At 40.0% G+C, this 16,717-nt stretch overlaps 2 protein-coding genes across 7 annotated transcripts in view; both read right to left on the reverse strand.

The window, feature by feature from the left end:
- TPH1 (tryptophan hydroxylase 1) overlaps positions 1 to 2,083 on the reverse strand; it is a 20,490-nt gene extending 18,407 nt beyond the window's left edge. Inside the window, exon 1 of the mRNA XM_017525835.2 lies at positions 1,945 to 2,083. Coding sequence (XP_017381324.1) covers positions 1,945 to 2,061 — 117 coding nt within the window. The 5' untranslated portion in view covers positions 2,062 to 2,083. The remainder of the gene's footprint in view (positions 1 to 1,944) is intronic.
- A 7,201-nt stretch (positions 2,084 to 9,284) lies between these two features.
- SAAL1 (serum amyloid A like 1) overlaps positions 9,285 to 16,717 on the reverse strand; it is a 46,416-nt gene continuing 38,983 nt past the window's right edge. For 4 of the 6 annotated variants that reach the window (XM_017525837.2, XM_017525836.2, XM_037737531.1 and 1 more), the window contains one exon: positions 9,285 to 9,439. In XM_017525837.2, the coding sequence (XP_017381326.1) occupies positions 9,329 to 9,439 (111 nt within the window). In that variant the 3' untranslated portion in view covers positions 9,285 to 9,328. The remainder of the gene's footprint in view (positions 9,440 to 16,717) is intronic. The other 2 variants (XM_017525842.2, XM_017525838.2) reach the window with 2 other exon arrangements.

The following is a 16,717-nucleotide window of genomic DNA, read 5'->3' on the forward strand; positions in this document are numbered from 1 at the left end:
GGTGGTTACCTCTAGGGAGTGGGACTGAGAATATGGTATGTATTGGGTAAAAAAACTGATGCTTTTCATCACAAGCTCTTCTAGACTATCTATATTTAAGATTTTTAATTCTTTGAAATATTCTTTGCAAACAGCTATATAATAGCATGTCATATGATTATTAACATAGCTAACATCTATTGATCACTTACTTTGTACTCTACCTTCCTAAGCATTTTAGAGATATTAACTCTATTGATGATCGCAATGACCCTATGAGGTAGGTAGAATTCTCATTTTATGGACAAAAAGCCTGAAGTGTGGAGAGATTAATCAATTTGCCCGTGATCACCCAGCTGATAAGTGACAGAGCAAGGATCTGGATTCAGGTGTCCTGTCTCCAGAGACCAAAGCTTAACGACAGTGGTGTTCTGCTAGCAGAATTCAACATCCCCTATATTAGGACAAGTAGATTGTTTATAAATTTTAATTTCTATAAACAATAAATCTTTGTGTGTCCCTAAGCCCTTAAACTCAGGTCCCCCCCAGTTCAGTGCTGCTATAGTATCCGGTACTTCTTTTTCATGTCACTTTACACATAGTAATTATTCATGTACTACAGTTGTTTGTTTAATGTTGCCTTCCCCACTAGATTATATACTCTACGAGGCAAGGCACTGTGTTTACTCTGTTCAGCTCCACATCCTTAGTGTCTGGTGTAGTACCTGACACATAGTAAGGACTCAATAAATATTCATGTTCTGCCTGACTGATCCATATTTTTTAAGACAGACTTATGAAATTAGAATTATGGGTCAAAAATATGAACTTTTTTGTTTTGTTTTTTTTTTTGAGACGGAGTTTCACTCATGTTACCCAGGCTGGAGTGCAATGGCGCGATCTCGACTCACTGCAACCTCCACCTCCTGGGTTCAGGCAATTCTCCTGCCTCAGCCTCCTGAGTAGCTGGGATTACAGGCACACACCACCATGCCCAGCTAATTTTTTGTATTTTTAGTAGAGACGGGGTTTCACCGTGTTGACCAGGATGGTCTCGATCTCTTGACCTTGTAATCCACCCACCTCGGCCTCCCAAAGTGCTGGGATTACAGGCTTCAGCCACTGCGCCCGGCCGAAATATGAACATTTTAAGGCTTATAATCCATATACCCAGATAGTTTCCCTACATGGTACACAAATTTACCCTCCTGCCAAAGGTGTATTGGAAGGTAATGCACCTCCAATGCTATGAAGCTCTGACAATAGGAGACAGTGTCATTATAAAACCTTTGCTACATGAAAATAGTGTTATTAAATATTCTATGACTATATCATCAAATCTCAAGCATATAATTAATAATATATGATTAAATATCAGTAAAATTTTAATATTTTATTAAAATAAAACTAAAATTTGCTTCTCTAAAATTTGTAAAGTGAATCTTTTCCTCCCCCTTTCCTTAAAGTAGCTATTTGTATCTCCTCTTCTGTAAATTGTTTGTATCCCTTGTTAGAATTCAACAATATTTTAGAAATTGAAGTTCTTAACAAATGTTTGTATTTACATCTCTGAAGAATTTATAATAATTTATATATTTAAAGATGGGGTCTCACTGTGTTGCCATATATATATGTGTGTGTGTGGGTATGTGTATATATATACATATACACATACGCAGAGAGAGAGAGAGAGAGAGAGAGAGAGAATCTGTTACCCAGGCTAGAGTGCAGTGGTGTGATCATAGCTCACTCACTATAACCTTGGACCCCTGGACTCAAGCAATCCTCCTACCCCAGCCTCCCAGGTAACTGGGACTACAGGTGTCCACTACCACACTCAGCTTAATTTTTTTGTTTGTTTGGTTTTTTAGAGATGGGGTCTTGCTATGTTGCCCTGTATTTTAAACATAGTTTTAGAGATTCATTTCTAAAACAACTTCGTGCAAAAATATGGAAAATACTTACCTGAAAGATTTTCAAGGCTTTTATAAGTCCACCAACTTCATTCTTTAAGGAAAAAATGAGACTTGCTCTTCCCCTTTCTAAGGAATGATCTTTGTTCTCCTTATTGTCTTCAATCATGATGAATTTGGAGTAATTCTCTAAAACTAAAAGTATGAAAACAAAGGCAAAAGACTAAAACAGAAGTTGCATAATGCAGACAATATTTGATAACTAAGGGCTCATTTACCTCTAGAAGTTTCAGTTTCTTAACCATTTATAAAACCTTGGGATGCATATAAGCTTTGCAAGAATCTAATGAGAACAAAATAAGATAAAACTTTGCCTGGCACACTGCCTAGAATAGAATAGGCATACAATACATGTTAGTAGCTCCCTTTCCTTTTTTTCTAAACCAATCTGTCTTTTCGGGCATGACTCAAGCCTGCTGGCTTCTTGCAGTCTTCCCAACTATTATAGCCTAAACTAGTCAAGAAGGCCTACTGGTGTCTGGTGTGGTACCTGACACATAGTAATGACTCAATAAATATTCATATTCTGCCTGACTGATCTATATTTTTTAAGACAGATTTATGAAATTAGAATTATGGGTCAAAAATATGAACATTTTAAGGCTTCTCCCCACCCTGCCCACAATCTTAGCACCATTATACCAAGTCTCAAATGGTTTCTCCAAGTGTTTTATTCGGACATGTCTCATCTTCTAACAAGGCAGTAAGCTCCTCCAGAGTAGGGACAAGGCTTTCTACTTATTCTGTAAACTAAAGGCCTGGCCAGCTCTAGACGTATGTTTACTAGATGGATAAGTGCTCGACAGGAGAATTCTAGTTCTGCTTCTCAGAAGATGAAACAGATATCTACTGTGGTATCTTCTCAACCACCTATTTACACTGCAGAACATTATAAGGAAATACATGGAATGTGAAACCAGATATATCTCATCATTGGCCTGATGTTTATCAGTGTATGACCTCAGGCATGCTACTTAACCTTTTTAATATAGATAAGTTACCAAACTGCTACTGGAACTCATAACATCCAAAATTCCTACTCCTTTTAAAATATCATAATGTAGTATGATATTCTGACAGTTTCCTCACAGAAGAAACTAGGCTATTTCAGGTACTAAGAAGAGTGAGAGATATATAATTCAAAATTTAATAAACATTTATGAATTTATTGGGTTCAAGTTCCCAAAACTACCAAGATTTTTTAATTATGCCAAATTATTCTCTAGAACTAAAACAATCTCAATTTCAAACGCTATAAAACGAAATGGCCAGTTAAACTGAATAATTATGTGGATTTTTCTGTGATTAAAATAATTACTAATGGTAAAATGAATACAATTTCAACCCAAGCACATTCACATGTATAAAGTGCCACAGTCAATATTAGGGCAGTATAGATTTAAAAACAAGAAAATTTGCCTCCAAAGAATTCACACACTTATTCATGGGAGAGGAAAAGAAGGAAGACAGACTTCTCAATAAGTATAAATAAGCAGAAGAGAGGGACACTGAGATCCCAGCCATGATACCCAAGGAGTATATTCGACCATGCCTCACCTTCCCACCTCCCCTACCCCTTTGATCAATATCCCATGTGCTTCTAAAGACGGCTGAAGATGGCTTCTAGCCCATCCATGAGTCTCTGCTGAGAAAGGAGTTATGGATGAGAAGCAAGAGACTTTAAGAGATTTTTTCCACTTCAAAGGAAGTGACCATTTCTTAAGGTAAACTTAAGTATACACAGAAAATTCTGAATTGGTGGCTCTGTGGCTAAAAATTCAGGTATGGTCTCAGATAAGCATTCTCAAAATGCTTTTAGGGATGTAAAAACCTTCAGAAATATTTCTTACCCATTCAATTACCACCCAAAGATTGACTTTTCTTATTAAACATAGCGTATGGGTGGCATTGTCCTACGGTGTGCAAATCCAAACAATAAGAGAGATGCAGACTAATATAACAAATTGCTAGTAATAAATCTTTGTGCAAATCCATCTAGGCAAGTTATAGTCTTTATGGGCACCAATCTCTTTATCTGCAAACTTGGAGGGAGGATAATTAACACCACTCTCATGATTATAAGGAGGATTAAATATATATAAACTTATTGTTACAAGGAGGATTAAATAGATATAATTTATATAAAACTCTTAGAACAGTTGCTAACCTAATTATTCAATAAGCATTATCTCAAATAATAGGGAATACATCCCAAATTTTCCAGTCTTCAAAAAAAGAGAAAATGTTGAAGTAGACATTCTAAACACCTCTAGCTAAGAATTTTTCTTGCCCTGGGAATTAGGCATTTTACAAGATGATTAACATATTTCTTATAACAGCAAGCATGTGGGAAAGTTGCTTTATGATATAAAATGTCAGTATTGTTTTCTATCAAAGTGATTTTCGTTTCATTAATTTATTATAAAACCCCTAAAATGTATTAAATTCCAAATCTCAAGTGAAAAATTCAGCAGGTTTTTTTTGCAAATAAACAAAGACCCCAAAGTCAAATGTACTGAGTTAGCCTATATTTACTGAGTCCTCATGTTCCCTGATACCATAACTATGACATGCAAAAGGAAGAGGATTCTGCAAATATAAGCTATTTCCTGGCCAACTACTAGATTCAACTCTAAGAAGTGGGAGCAAGGATCAGAAAAGAGTAAATAAAAGCTACCACTGATTTTTTTCCAATCAGTGGTAACATTAACAGAGCTCTAGATCTCCTGATAATTTGTCTTTCAACAGTCTCTTGGAGCTTGGCATAAAACTCTTCATATAAAATGATATGAGACTGGGTGCAGTGGCTCATGCCTGTAATCCCAGCGCATTGGAAAGCCAAAGTGGGTGGATCACTTGAGATAAGGAGTTCTAGACCAGCCTAGCCAACAAGGTGAAACCCTGTCTCTACTAAAAATACAAAAATTAGCCGGGCATGGTGACACATGCCTGTAATCCCAGCTACTTGGGAGGCTGAGGCATGAGAATCATTTGAACCCAGGAGATGGAGATGGCAGGGAGCCAAGATCAGCAACTGCATTCCAGCCCAGGTGACAGAGGGAAACCCATTTCCTTCAATTTTCAAAACTGGCCCCTAAGCTTTCCTGGACATTGCTATTAAAAGAAGGTACTAACAGTCATGGCTCCATCCCTTTGGGGTTCATAATCCTTTTCTTTACCTCATTCTGGCATGGATCAAGTTTTGTGCCAATATCTTAGTGGGTGTGGGGAGAGGAGGGTGAAGGATACATTTACTGAAAGTTATGATGTGCAAGGAATTTATATTATTTTGATTTATTTAAAGACATACATTATTATATGAAGATGTGAGTGGCTCACACCTATAATCCCAGCACTTTGGGAGGCCAAGGTGGGCAGATCACCTGAGGTCAGGACTTCTGGACCAGCCTAGCTGACATGGAGAAACCCCGTCTCTACTAAAAATACAAAAATTAGCCAGACGTAATGGTGTGTGCATGGAAAACAGTATTCCAGGAAATAAAGGCACTGACAGAGAAATGGAAATAGAAGACACATCTCTACCTGAAGATAATCTAATAATACATGTACAAATGCACCTCAGTGATAACATATGTAAACCACAGATTACAACTTTACAGAAATACTGACATTAGAATTCCACTCCACCCCCTTTTATAAAAAAAAAAAAAAAAAAAATGAAAAGGCACAAACTTTTCCTGTGTTAGCAAGTTCAACTCTAGTCTTTTTCTCCCTAAGCCACGTAGAGTGGGACATCAACGGGGAGCTCATGTTAAACCTCTGAAAATCAAACACCAAATGCAAGGTTAAGTTTACCTGGACTCTTAACTGGCTCTAGTTAAGGACCACAAGGACTTAGTCCTTTTTGCCAGTTGCGACCTTGCAACAAGCTCCTTCCTCACCGTCTGTTGGGATGGTGGTGATGAGGGGAAGTGCGATGCTGAGAAGCTTTGTATCTGAAACTCCCTCTTCTCTGGTGCGGGGCTGTCTAAGGGAGGCTTCCCTTTATGGGAGAAGAACAAAAAGGGATATTGCCCCTTGATGGAGAAGAAGAGAAGTAAGAAAATGTTTGTGTTTCTGCCAACGTAGAGAAGTCACACAGACTTGGGTTGGACTCTGAACCCCTGTTTCCTCATCTGGAGACTCAAGAAAGATCTATCAGAGTTTGTTGTGAAGGTGAAATCTGATTATGTGCAAAGAGTCTTTACCTGGCACACTGGAGGCCCTCAAAAACTGTCTTCTCTCCACAAAGAGCGTGGAGGAAAGAAGAGTAAGTGCCCGCAGGGGTACAAATCCGACCTCCCAAATCTGACTCCGCAAGACCACCAATTTACCTCCCAGGAGGGTGACTCTGCCCAGCCCCGCGCCTGCCGACGCCGCCAAAGCCTTGACAGTGGTCCCGGGTGCCCGCGGAACGGGCCGCCTCACTCACCTCGAGCGTAGCTAGCTGCAAGCTGGGTCTGCCCGCGGTCCAGCGCTGCCGGCCTCTTATAGAAGCGGGCGTCGGAGCGAGCCAATGGGCGCCGGGGGCAGCCGGGCAGCGGCCAATGAGAAGGGAGGCCCGGCGGGCGGGCGTCCTCCTGGCGGACTGGCGAGAGCATACAAACCAAATACATATGCATTTTGTTTGTAAAGCAACGCTCTGATGAGCTAACACCAACGGTACCTTTTTCTCATGAAAGGCAGAGAGTCATTCTACCGCGTTTCCGGGCCTAAGGACGCACTGCTGGGCAGGACACCTGAGCCCGGCACGCTGCTGGCAGTCGCGCCCGCCTGCGCCCCGAGACTCGCACGCCTCAACCTCTGCGTGTATCTGACTGGTGTTTTAATTAAGTAAATGTTAGGCCATCAGAAGTCTGACTAACATTGAACAATCCAGAGGTGGACATTCCCTCCAAACCAAGATAACGTCTGTTATCGACATAATGATCTGCTACAGGACTGCAATGCGTCTCGCCTGTTGGAGACCAAAGCAGGAACCCCCCACCTCCCACACCTCTCTGTGCTTCTGGGCTGTTAATAGCCCAGTCCTGCCTCATTATTCTCGTGGTGCCTTCTCCTGTTCCTTGAGGCAGAGCAACAGTTGAACTTTTTAGAAGAGAAGTGTTCAGTGTCCTTCTAAGTTAAAAATATTTTAAGCTGCAAGCAGAGAAGCATTCTACATTAGCAAAAAATCATGTAACCTGCTATTGTGAACAACACGACACAGAAGCAAAAAAACTGAAATAGGTATTCATTGGTTGAGCAGTCAGTCGATTAGCTACTACCGCAAAGGGCTGTATATGTAACACAGTATAAGAGACTCTTTTCTCCATTCCTATTCAAAAGAAAATAAAACAACATCCTCGTCCTTGTCAACAGAGGGTGTTCTTAATTGCCTTAATGTTAGACAATCTCAATAGCACAAATCAGTATCTAATTTTTCAATTAGTATTTTTCTAATTAACAAAGCCAAGCATCTTTTCAGACATTCGTTCACATGTGAACTTATTTCACTGCTCAATGCTCGATATAGGGATATGAACTGTCTGCAATATGCAGCACTGTCATCCGAGCCTTTTGTTTGCCTTTAATGTCATTTCAGATGTCTCGTATCTCAAAACTTTTAAAATTTGTTTTTATAAAGTCAAATCAAGCTTTTAGGCTGGAGTTCAAGGGGGTCCCAAAATCACACCCTTCTCTTTCTTCCAAGTTCTAAGCCAGACAGATGGAGATTAGTTGTGAGGCAAGGAGTAAGTGTGGAAGCAGGGAGATGGGTTGAATGGCTACTGAAGGGTTCTGGCTGAGATACAGTGATGGATGCGGAGGTAGAGTGGAGATGAGGAATCACTTCTCGGCATCTTGGCTAAGTTCAAGTGTAGAGTGGAGATGAGGAGAATGGAGGACCAACTGAGCACATGCTTGAGAGATGGAGTCACTAGGATTCAGCTGATGGCAGGATAAGGGGATGGTAAGGGAAAGGGGTCAAGAATGACTCCTAGGCTTTTTACTTGGCAATTGGGTAGGTTGCCGTTCCACTTACAAAGACCAGGACTGGGAAGACAAAGAGCAGGTTTTGCACGGAGGAGAAAATCAAGTTTGTTTTTGGACTTGTTAAATTTCAGATGCCTCCTAGCTATCCAAATGAAGATGTCATGTAGGCGTTAAATAGAGCTCTAAAATTCAGAAAGAGGCTGCAGATATAAATGTAGAGGTCACTGCATAACGATCATATTATAAAGATACTACACAGGCTGGCCAGGGTGGGTCATGCCCATAATCCCAGTACTTTGGGAGGCTGAGGTGGGAGGATTATCTGAGCCCAGAAGTTCAAGATCAGTCTAGGCGACAAAGTGAGACTCTTTCTATACAAAATTTTAAAAAGTTAGGGAGGCATGGCAGTCCCAGGTACTCTGGAGAATGAGGCGGGAAGATGACTGGAGCCCAGGAGTTTGAGGCTGCAGTGAGCCATAATTATGCCACTACACCCCAACATGAGTGACAGAGCTAGAGAGACTGGATGAAATTTCTTACAGAGAGAATATACAGAGAGACAAGAAAGAGGCCAGTACTGGACCCTGGAGCACATCAAGTTTCAGAGGTCCTTCAGAGTGGACAGCAAGGAGGGAGAAAACTAAGGTGAATGTAATGTTACAGAAACCAAGAGGAGAACGTGGCTTAAGAAGGAAGGATTCATCAGTTGCCTTGAATGCCACTTCAAGTTGAGGACAGACATGTACCCAATAGATTCAGCATCAGAGACAGCACTGGGATCCTTGATGAGCAATTTCAGTGGTATAGGGTGGAGGGAATCCAGTTTACAGGGGCAGAGATGAGATTAGGTCACAGAGATCTTTCGGGAGTTTCATCGTAAAGGGGAGCAGAAAAATGGAGAGAAATGTGGGGTAAAGGGAGGGGTTTTTTGGTTTGTGTTTGCTTTTTTAAAGTAAGCAACCTAGAAAGAGGATGTTCTAGTAGGGCAGAGGAAATAAGGAAAGTAAGAGTGATTTTAGGAGCAGAGCTCATCTTGCTGAACTCATTGGTTCTATTAGGCCAGTCAGGTAAGTCTCTTGACTTCCCAGGTGTATAATCATATCATCTGAAAATGCGCCTGAAAAAAATAACGGCACTTTTTAAAAATAAATGACTTTTATAAAAATCAGGATAGTGGTTTGTTTTGGGGAAACGCAGGAGCCGTGATTGAGAAAGAGCATATACAGGAGCTTCTGGATGACTGGAAAAGTTATTTGTGACTTATGACATCATCTAATTATCTGGATGTTCCATTTAATTTGAAAAGAATGTAACATTTCCATTTTGGGGTATGTAACAATCAGGATAGAGCAAACACACTTGCAATGACAAATTCTCCTTTATTATGTTAACATAATAAAGGCTTATTTCACTTTCACCCTAAGTTCAACATACTCTCCAGGGCAACTCCTCTCCATGTGGTTCTCTGTGTGCAGGAAATTTCCATCTTCTGGCTCTGCCATCTTAATCCATGGCTGTCACCAAAAAAGAAGAGAGTTTTGAGATGAAATACCAGCTTTTAAATGCTTTGACATTTAACTCATTGGCTATCACTAATCACTTCACTCTTTCTTACTACAAGAGGGTTGTTAAACATAATCTTCCCATAAGCTCAAGAAGAAGATAAAAACCAAACGTAGAGAGCCCAAATAGTCTTTATCATAGAGTACAAAGGTCAATATATGTGTGCACTTACAGTATAGGAATTAAGAGCATGAACTGTGGAGCCAAATGCAGTCCTGCCATTTACTTGGTTGTGTGACTTCAAGCAAGTTATTTCATTTTTCCATGCCTTGGTTTCTCAATCTGTAAAATTTGTCTCATAGGATTATTATAAGGATTAAATGAGTTCATATTTATGAAGCATTTAAAATACTGCTTGGCACATAGTAAGTGCTAGATTTGATTTTTAAAAAACAAATATATAAAATCAACAGTAGGTAAAATGTTATTCATATCCTCTATGTTCCTATTACTATTTTTCTTTTACTTAGCTTTCCACTTCTGAGAGACGAGTTTAACTTTCCTGCAATTTTTAAAATAATTACTCTTGGTATGTCTAACAAAATTTGCTTAACATATTTAGTTGGTCTTATTGTTTATTTTAAAGTTTATGGTTACATCTTATTATTCACTTATAAACTATCCCAAGTGTCTTTTTAATGTTTTTCCCCTTGATTCTGTTCTTTGTTTTGCAATTTCTGCTTTCTATTTTGTCATTATTTAATTTTTATCCCTGCCTTTATTGTGTTGTTTTAAGTTTGTCCCTTGTAAAAACAAACTGAATTGTCTCCAAACAGAATATTTATCTTTTAATAATGTCATCTATCCCATTCAAAACATATTACTGGTGTTTTGAGTCTTAAAATGTATTTTGATTTCTTTCTTTTTCTTTCTCAATCTGACCTTTGCTGGCTTGATCCAATTTTCTCTGGTCCTTTTTTAAAAATCCAGTGGTTTAGAAATTCTACATCTTTTTCCTAGTGCAATAGTGATTATCCTCAAATGATTAACAAACATATTTAAATGTATATATTCCTATCAACAGCAAGATTACTCGGTATTTACAACCTCTCTCCTTAACAAGACAAGGCATTTGGAATGCTCTTACTTCTCTTTTCCCTTGCCTCCCCCACCCCTGAACCTTCCAATGTCTCATTTGTTCATTCAACAAATATTTACTGAGCCTCAAATATGTGTTAAAAGCATCTGGAATTTTATTTACAAGTTGTTAGTACATTAACATTTAACAATTACCATCAAATATTACATTAACCCCATTAGTGATTATTTGATCTTTACTAACAATTTTCCTGGTTTGTCAGTTCATTGTTTGTAGAGGGCATTACAGGGGTTTTTTAACTTTTATATTTTTGTAGGTACATAGTAGGTGTATTTATGGAGTACATGAGATATTTTGATAAGGCATGAAAAGTGTAATAATCACATAATGGAAAATGGCATATCCATCCCCTCAAGCATTTATCCTTCGTGTTACAAACAATCCAATTATACTCTTATAGGTTTTGTTTGTTTATTTGAGACGGAGTCTCATTCTGTTGCCCAGGCTGGAGTGCAGTGGCATGATTTCAGCTCACTGAAACCTCTGCCTTTTGGGTTCAAGCAATTCTCCTGCCTCAGCCTCCCAACTAGCTGGGATTATAGGTGCTGGCCACCATGCCCAGCTAATTGTTTTGTATTTTTAGTAGAGACAGGATTTCACAATGTTGGCCAAGCTGTTTTGAACTCCTGACCTCAAGTGATCCAGCTGCTTCAGCCTCCCAAAGTGCTAGGATTACAGGCGTGAGTCACCATGCCCCACCTCTTATAGTTATTTTTAGATGTTCAATTAGATTATTATTGACCGTTGTCACTGGACGTTACTGTTTTTAGTGCGCTGCATCTATTCCCTTTTCTTCTGTTGAAAAAACTGTGGTTTTCTTCTTTCTCTCTCAGTCTCAGTCCATTTGCTTTGGTTGAACCTACTTCTACTCCTCCTGCCCTCTCCCCCATTTCTAGCACAGTTGCAGGACTCTGGACTGGCCGATGAGAGGATCAATAGCTTTTGGCCAGATTAATTGGTTCAACAACGAGCACATGACCCAATTTGGACCAGTAAGAATCAGGCCCAAGACTTCTGTTTGCAATTTAGAAGATAGTTTCTCTTTCTTATCTTTAACTTTGGGGGATAAAAGCCTGAAGTTCGCAGAAGTCATCTAGTGAAGAAGGCTTATTGAGTGTGACGCCAGTGTGGTATCTAGTGAAAGATGAAGAGAAACCAGGGCCTAAGGCATGGCTTAGGTACCTGGAACCATCCTACCTGAAGCTTGACTCCTTTTTTATTAAACCATAGGTTTTTTACCGATAAGTTACTGTTTTTCTATACCGTGAATATACTTTTTATTTTCTTGAAGTAAGTCCTTGAATATCTTTTTTCCAGAAAGATCGCATGAGTATTATACTTCGAAATGCTCATATGTCCAAGTGTTTCCATTCTAGAGTCTTGCTGTCTTTGTCATTTCATATCTTGCCTTGGGAAGGTAAGTAAAACTGGTACAGCATTTTACATGATGGCAGTTCAATGTTCATGTATTATAGATGTAGAAAAGGAACCGTTTTTAGGTAAAAATGAGGGAGGGCTTTATTATCAGACAAATATGAATTCAAATTCCAACTCTTCTACTTACTACCCGTGTGAGCACCAGCAAATTTTTTAACTTCTCTAAACCTTTCTTCATCCAAAAAATATAGATATAATATTATCTCCCTTGTGAGAATTGTGTTAATGAGATAATACATGTATGTCAATTCCCTAGATCAGGTCCTAGCACACAATAAGTACTCAGTAATTACAAGTTTCCTTCCTCTTTACTTTCTTTATGGTACCTCAATAAATTTCAACGAAGTATAATATCACAGAGAGGAACATTTAATACATGTTTTAACCCCCAATCCAAGTATCTTACCAGGGTTTGGAAAGGAACATGAGCATTCATGATCTGTGCAATTATTTTTTAAAAGTTATAATCCCAAGATGTTATACTTCTAAGATAATAAAAGTCATAATGAATTGTTAGTGTTGAGTCATTTAAGAAGTAAACAAAATATGAGTGTGTGGTATATGAAAAGTAGAGAGAACTTTCCTTTTTGTGTGCAGTAATCAAAGCAAAGTGTTGACTTGCCACAATACGCACACCTCAGGAAAAATCATTCTCTCCAAAATCATTCTTAGGCTGATCCGTAGAGATTGTAATACCATGCTAATATACAAACTGAGTTTAAAATGCATGCTAGTTGTCTTGTGACTGGAAATTTAGGTAAAAAGAATAGTTTTGGACATTACAATGTAATTTATGTGTATGGTTAAGAAAAATGTCCTTTCAGGGAAAAAAGTAGGCCTAAAGTAAAAGTTGTGCTTACTATTATTCAGCTATATATTGTGTGCATACAGCAAACTGAAGGTTTTTTTCTGATATCAATCTCTAAAATGTATATAGTGCTTTAAATTTTACAAAGTACTTTTATTTATATTGTTTACTTTGGTCATTAAAATAACTGAGACCCAGATGGTTCAGTAACTTATCTAAAGTTACACGGCTTGTAAATGGCATAACATGAACTAGAAACCACCTGTTCTCTCTCTCAGCCCTGTGCTGTTTTACTCATCATACTACCTCTTCTAAGAGGAAATGTGATTTGAACTCCAGTGAATGAATATGTACATGCTTAGCTTAGATCTTATCATTTACTCGAAGGAGATCCCTGTCACAAGCTACAACCATTTCCTAGAAACCACAGTTGCCATGGGAATGCTCCTTAAGCTTACTTGTCTATGACATTGTATTTGTTCCTTTGTTTCTCTCCTTGGCCATAAACTCTTTCAGGGCAAGAACTGTGCCTTTCACCTCTAGGGCAGGATCCAGCATAGTGCCTATTACAGAGAAGACTCTTAATAAGTAACTATCCAATACACACTTATTGAGAAGGAATATATGAATACAAAAATGAAGCTGGGCATGGTGGTGGGCACCTGTAGTCCAACAACTTGGAAGGCTGAGGCACGAAAATCACTTAAACCCACGAAGCAGAGGTTGCAGTGAGCAGAGATCATGCCACTGCACTCCAGCCGGGGCAACAGATTGAGACTGTGTCTCAAAAAAAAAGAAAAAAGAAAATCTATGTGAAATGTGAGAGAAATTCAAGACATGATAACAAAAACAAAATGCTCTCTGTCATCCTTAATCAGGAAGGTCAAAGCTCCATTTATGCATCCACATGTATAAACAGAGGCTGCTCCTTCAAGACCTCAGATGTTAGAAGCCATATGGCATTCTATCTATGTTCAAATTGAAATTAATTTGATGAGGCAAAGGGATGGAGGAGAGAGGTTAGGCCAGGACATAATCTCTTGAGTCCTCAAGATCCAGATCTACCAAATCTCCCTACAAAAAGCATAGTAATCTTCACAACATGACATCTTCAGTGAGCTCTCATAACGGGTAACACCCAAATGGCTTTACGGGAAGAGTGGTGTACGAGTCTGTTTACACACAGCATTACACAAATTTCATTCCAAGTCCCCTTCAATTCTCAATGACGCTTTTAAAAATTACAATTGGAAGCCGGGCGCGGTGGCTCAAGCCTGTAATCCCAGCACTTTGGGAGGCCAAGGCGGGTGGATCACGAGGTCAAGAGATCGAGACCATCCTGGTCAACACGGTGAAACCCTGTCTCTACTAAAAAAATACAAAAAATTAGCTGGGCATTGTGGTGCGTGCCTGTAATCCCAGCCACTCAGGAGGCTGAGGCAGGAGAATTGCCTGAACCCAGGAGGCGGAGGTTGCAGTGAGCCGAGATCGCGCCATTGCACTCCAGCCTGGGTAACGAGCGAAACTCCGTCTCCAAAAAAAAAAAAAAAATTACAATTGGAAACCCTATTTATCACTTGAACATCTCTGCTTCAACACATTACCTCGCGAATTGTTGGCTTGCGGCCATTTCAAATGCCTTGAGCAAAATGGCCCAACAGGTATTGATCATGACAAAGCCTTTCATTTGCTATGCATAATAGCTTGCCAAAAGTCACAAAGTAAGTGACAGAGGGGGAACAGAATCTAAGGCCTCACTTATCCTAGGAAACATTTTACCTCAATGTACCACATTTCAAAAAGTAGATTAAGGAACCCAAAGGATATATTTCATTTTTCAGTTCCTTCAGGTTTTTAGGACTTCATTAACTTTGGGTTCTGAGTCATATAGAAACCTCCTAATCCTTTAGTGACAAGTTATGAAAGCACCCAATACCATCTGGAAGAACCAAGACATTCTAAGACTATGACACATGATTTACATTAAAGACAGAGTGAATGGTGCCCCCTGGAGTTGTACCATGCAACATTTCTGCTTAAGTTAATAAACTGTGCAAAAATGCCATTAATATAAAAACATAGAATGGTCCAGATTATTAGGAAGTGCTGGCTACTCCAATTTTGGGGATGAGGAACACTATCTTCTAGCATGAGAATCAACTGTGCTTGGGGAAATAGGCCCCGTTGCTTGGGTACACTTGCTTTCCCTCAGCATCTGCTGTCTTAATGTTTGCTTTGTGTTGTTCAAAGAGGCATTATTACCCTGCTCATATAGTGCCACTAGCCTTTTCTCCCACAAGTTAAACAGCATTTGTTGGGACTGCAGAAAGCAAAGCGAGTACCATTTGTCAAATTAACGATCTCTGAAGCTTTTACGAAAGGGTATGATGAGTCTACATCGGGGGAAATGAGCAAACATGATGATTAATCTCCCTTGTTGGTTTCTCCAACTGAGCTTAAGGTAATGTGGCCAAGCTTTCATGGAAATCAGGAAGACTCTGAGAGAATCCAAATGTGACCATCTGGGAGAGTTAAAAGAAGAAAATACACCATGTGGAGAGACAAGGAATGCCGCACCTGGAGTTCCAAATGAAACAGAAGGAGAGAGCTTCCTCTCATCTTTGGGAAAATCCTATCTACATAGCATTAATGCCCCGTACCCCACCCCGGAAGAGGCTAATCAGGGGCACCTCCTCATGGGTGCCAGATATTGGAAGACTTTACAGGCTCCATTGTGGCAGAAAGTAATCAATAAAGCCCAGGCCCTCCCTACAGAGAGCAGCAGCCATGACCTTAAACTGCCTTTTTTTTGGTTACTTGGATGGGGAGGGTCCATTTTGCTCAGTGGGCAACAAAGCCGCTGATAATCGGATGTGCACATGACATGGATGTGACCTGCTGAGGAAGTGTCTTACATACCGAAGGGGCCAGGACTCACGACAAGCCTGGCCAGGAAAAAGAAACCTCAGAGAACCCCAGAGCAGCCTCTACTTTGTAGATGATATGAGTAAATGCAACACAGCCAGCTGCTTAGCAAGTTCAGCCACTTCCAAACATTGCTGAGAGCCTGGCGTCAGCTCCTGCACAGTGAGCTCCCTTCTCTCTCCTTCAAGCTGTGTGTTTGCTCACTCCAGTGAGTCACAGAGACATATTTCCAGGTGTACACCTGGCCAAAGGCACAGAAGAGGAAGTTGCACAGACCATCCCGTCTGCCAACGGGCCTACGTGTACAGCAGAAATCAGTATTGTTTGCTGCAGTAATAAAATCATTGAATAAATTTTGTAGAGCTTTGAATCAGCCTCATAAGTGTCATCAGAAAACTCTTCCAGGAAGGGTAGGGGAATGGTGAGGCAGAGAACTCCAGCGACACAGAAAAGGACCATGGTGCATTTCTTGCAAAGGCCTTGTGCTGGAAATGCTATGAAGGCAAAAATTTTATGCTGACCATGAAACCCAATCAATATAACACAAAATTCAGGCCAGGCACAAGGCTCATGCCTGTAATTCCAGTACTGTGGGAGGCCAAGGCAAGCAGATCACTTTAGCTCAGGAGTTTGAGGCTAGCCTGGGCAAACATGGGGAAACCCCATCTTTATAGCAAATACAAAAAAAGGCTGGATGCAGTGGCTCATGTCTGTAATCCCAGCACTTTGGGAGGTAGAGGCAGGCAGATTACCTGAGGTCAGGAGTTTAAGACCAGCCTAGCCAACATGGTGAAACCCCATTTCTACTAATAAATACAAAAATTAGCTGGGCGTAGTGGCAGGCACCTGTAACCCCAGCTACTCGGGAGGCTGAGGCAGGAGAATCACTTGAACCCGCGAGCAAGAGGTTGCAATGAGTCAAGATCATGCCATTGCACTCCAGCCTGGGTGACAAAAGCA

The sequence above is a fragment of the Cebus imitator genome, unplaced genomic scaffold, assembly GCF_001604975.1.
Source record: "Cebus imitator isolate Cc_AM_T3 unplaced genomic scaffold, Cebus_imitator-1.0 Scaffold39, whole genome shotgun sequence".
Lineage (NCBI taxonomy): Eukaryota > Metazoa > Chordata > Mammalia > Primates > Cebidae > Cebus > Cebus imitator.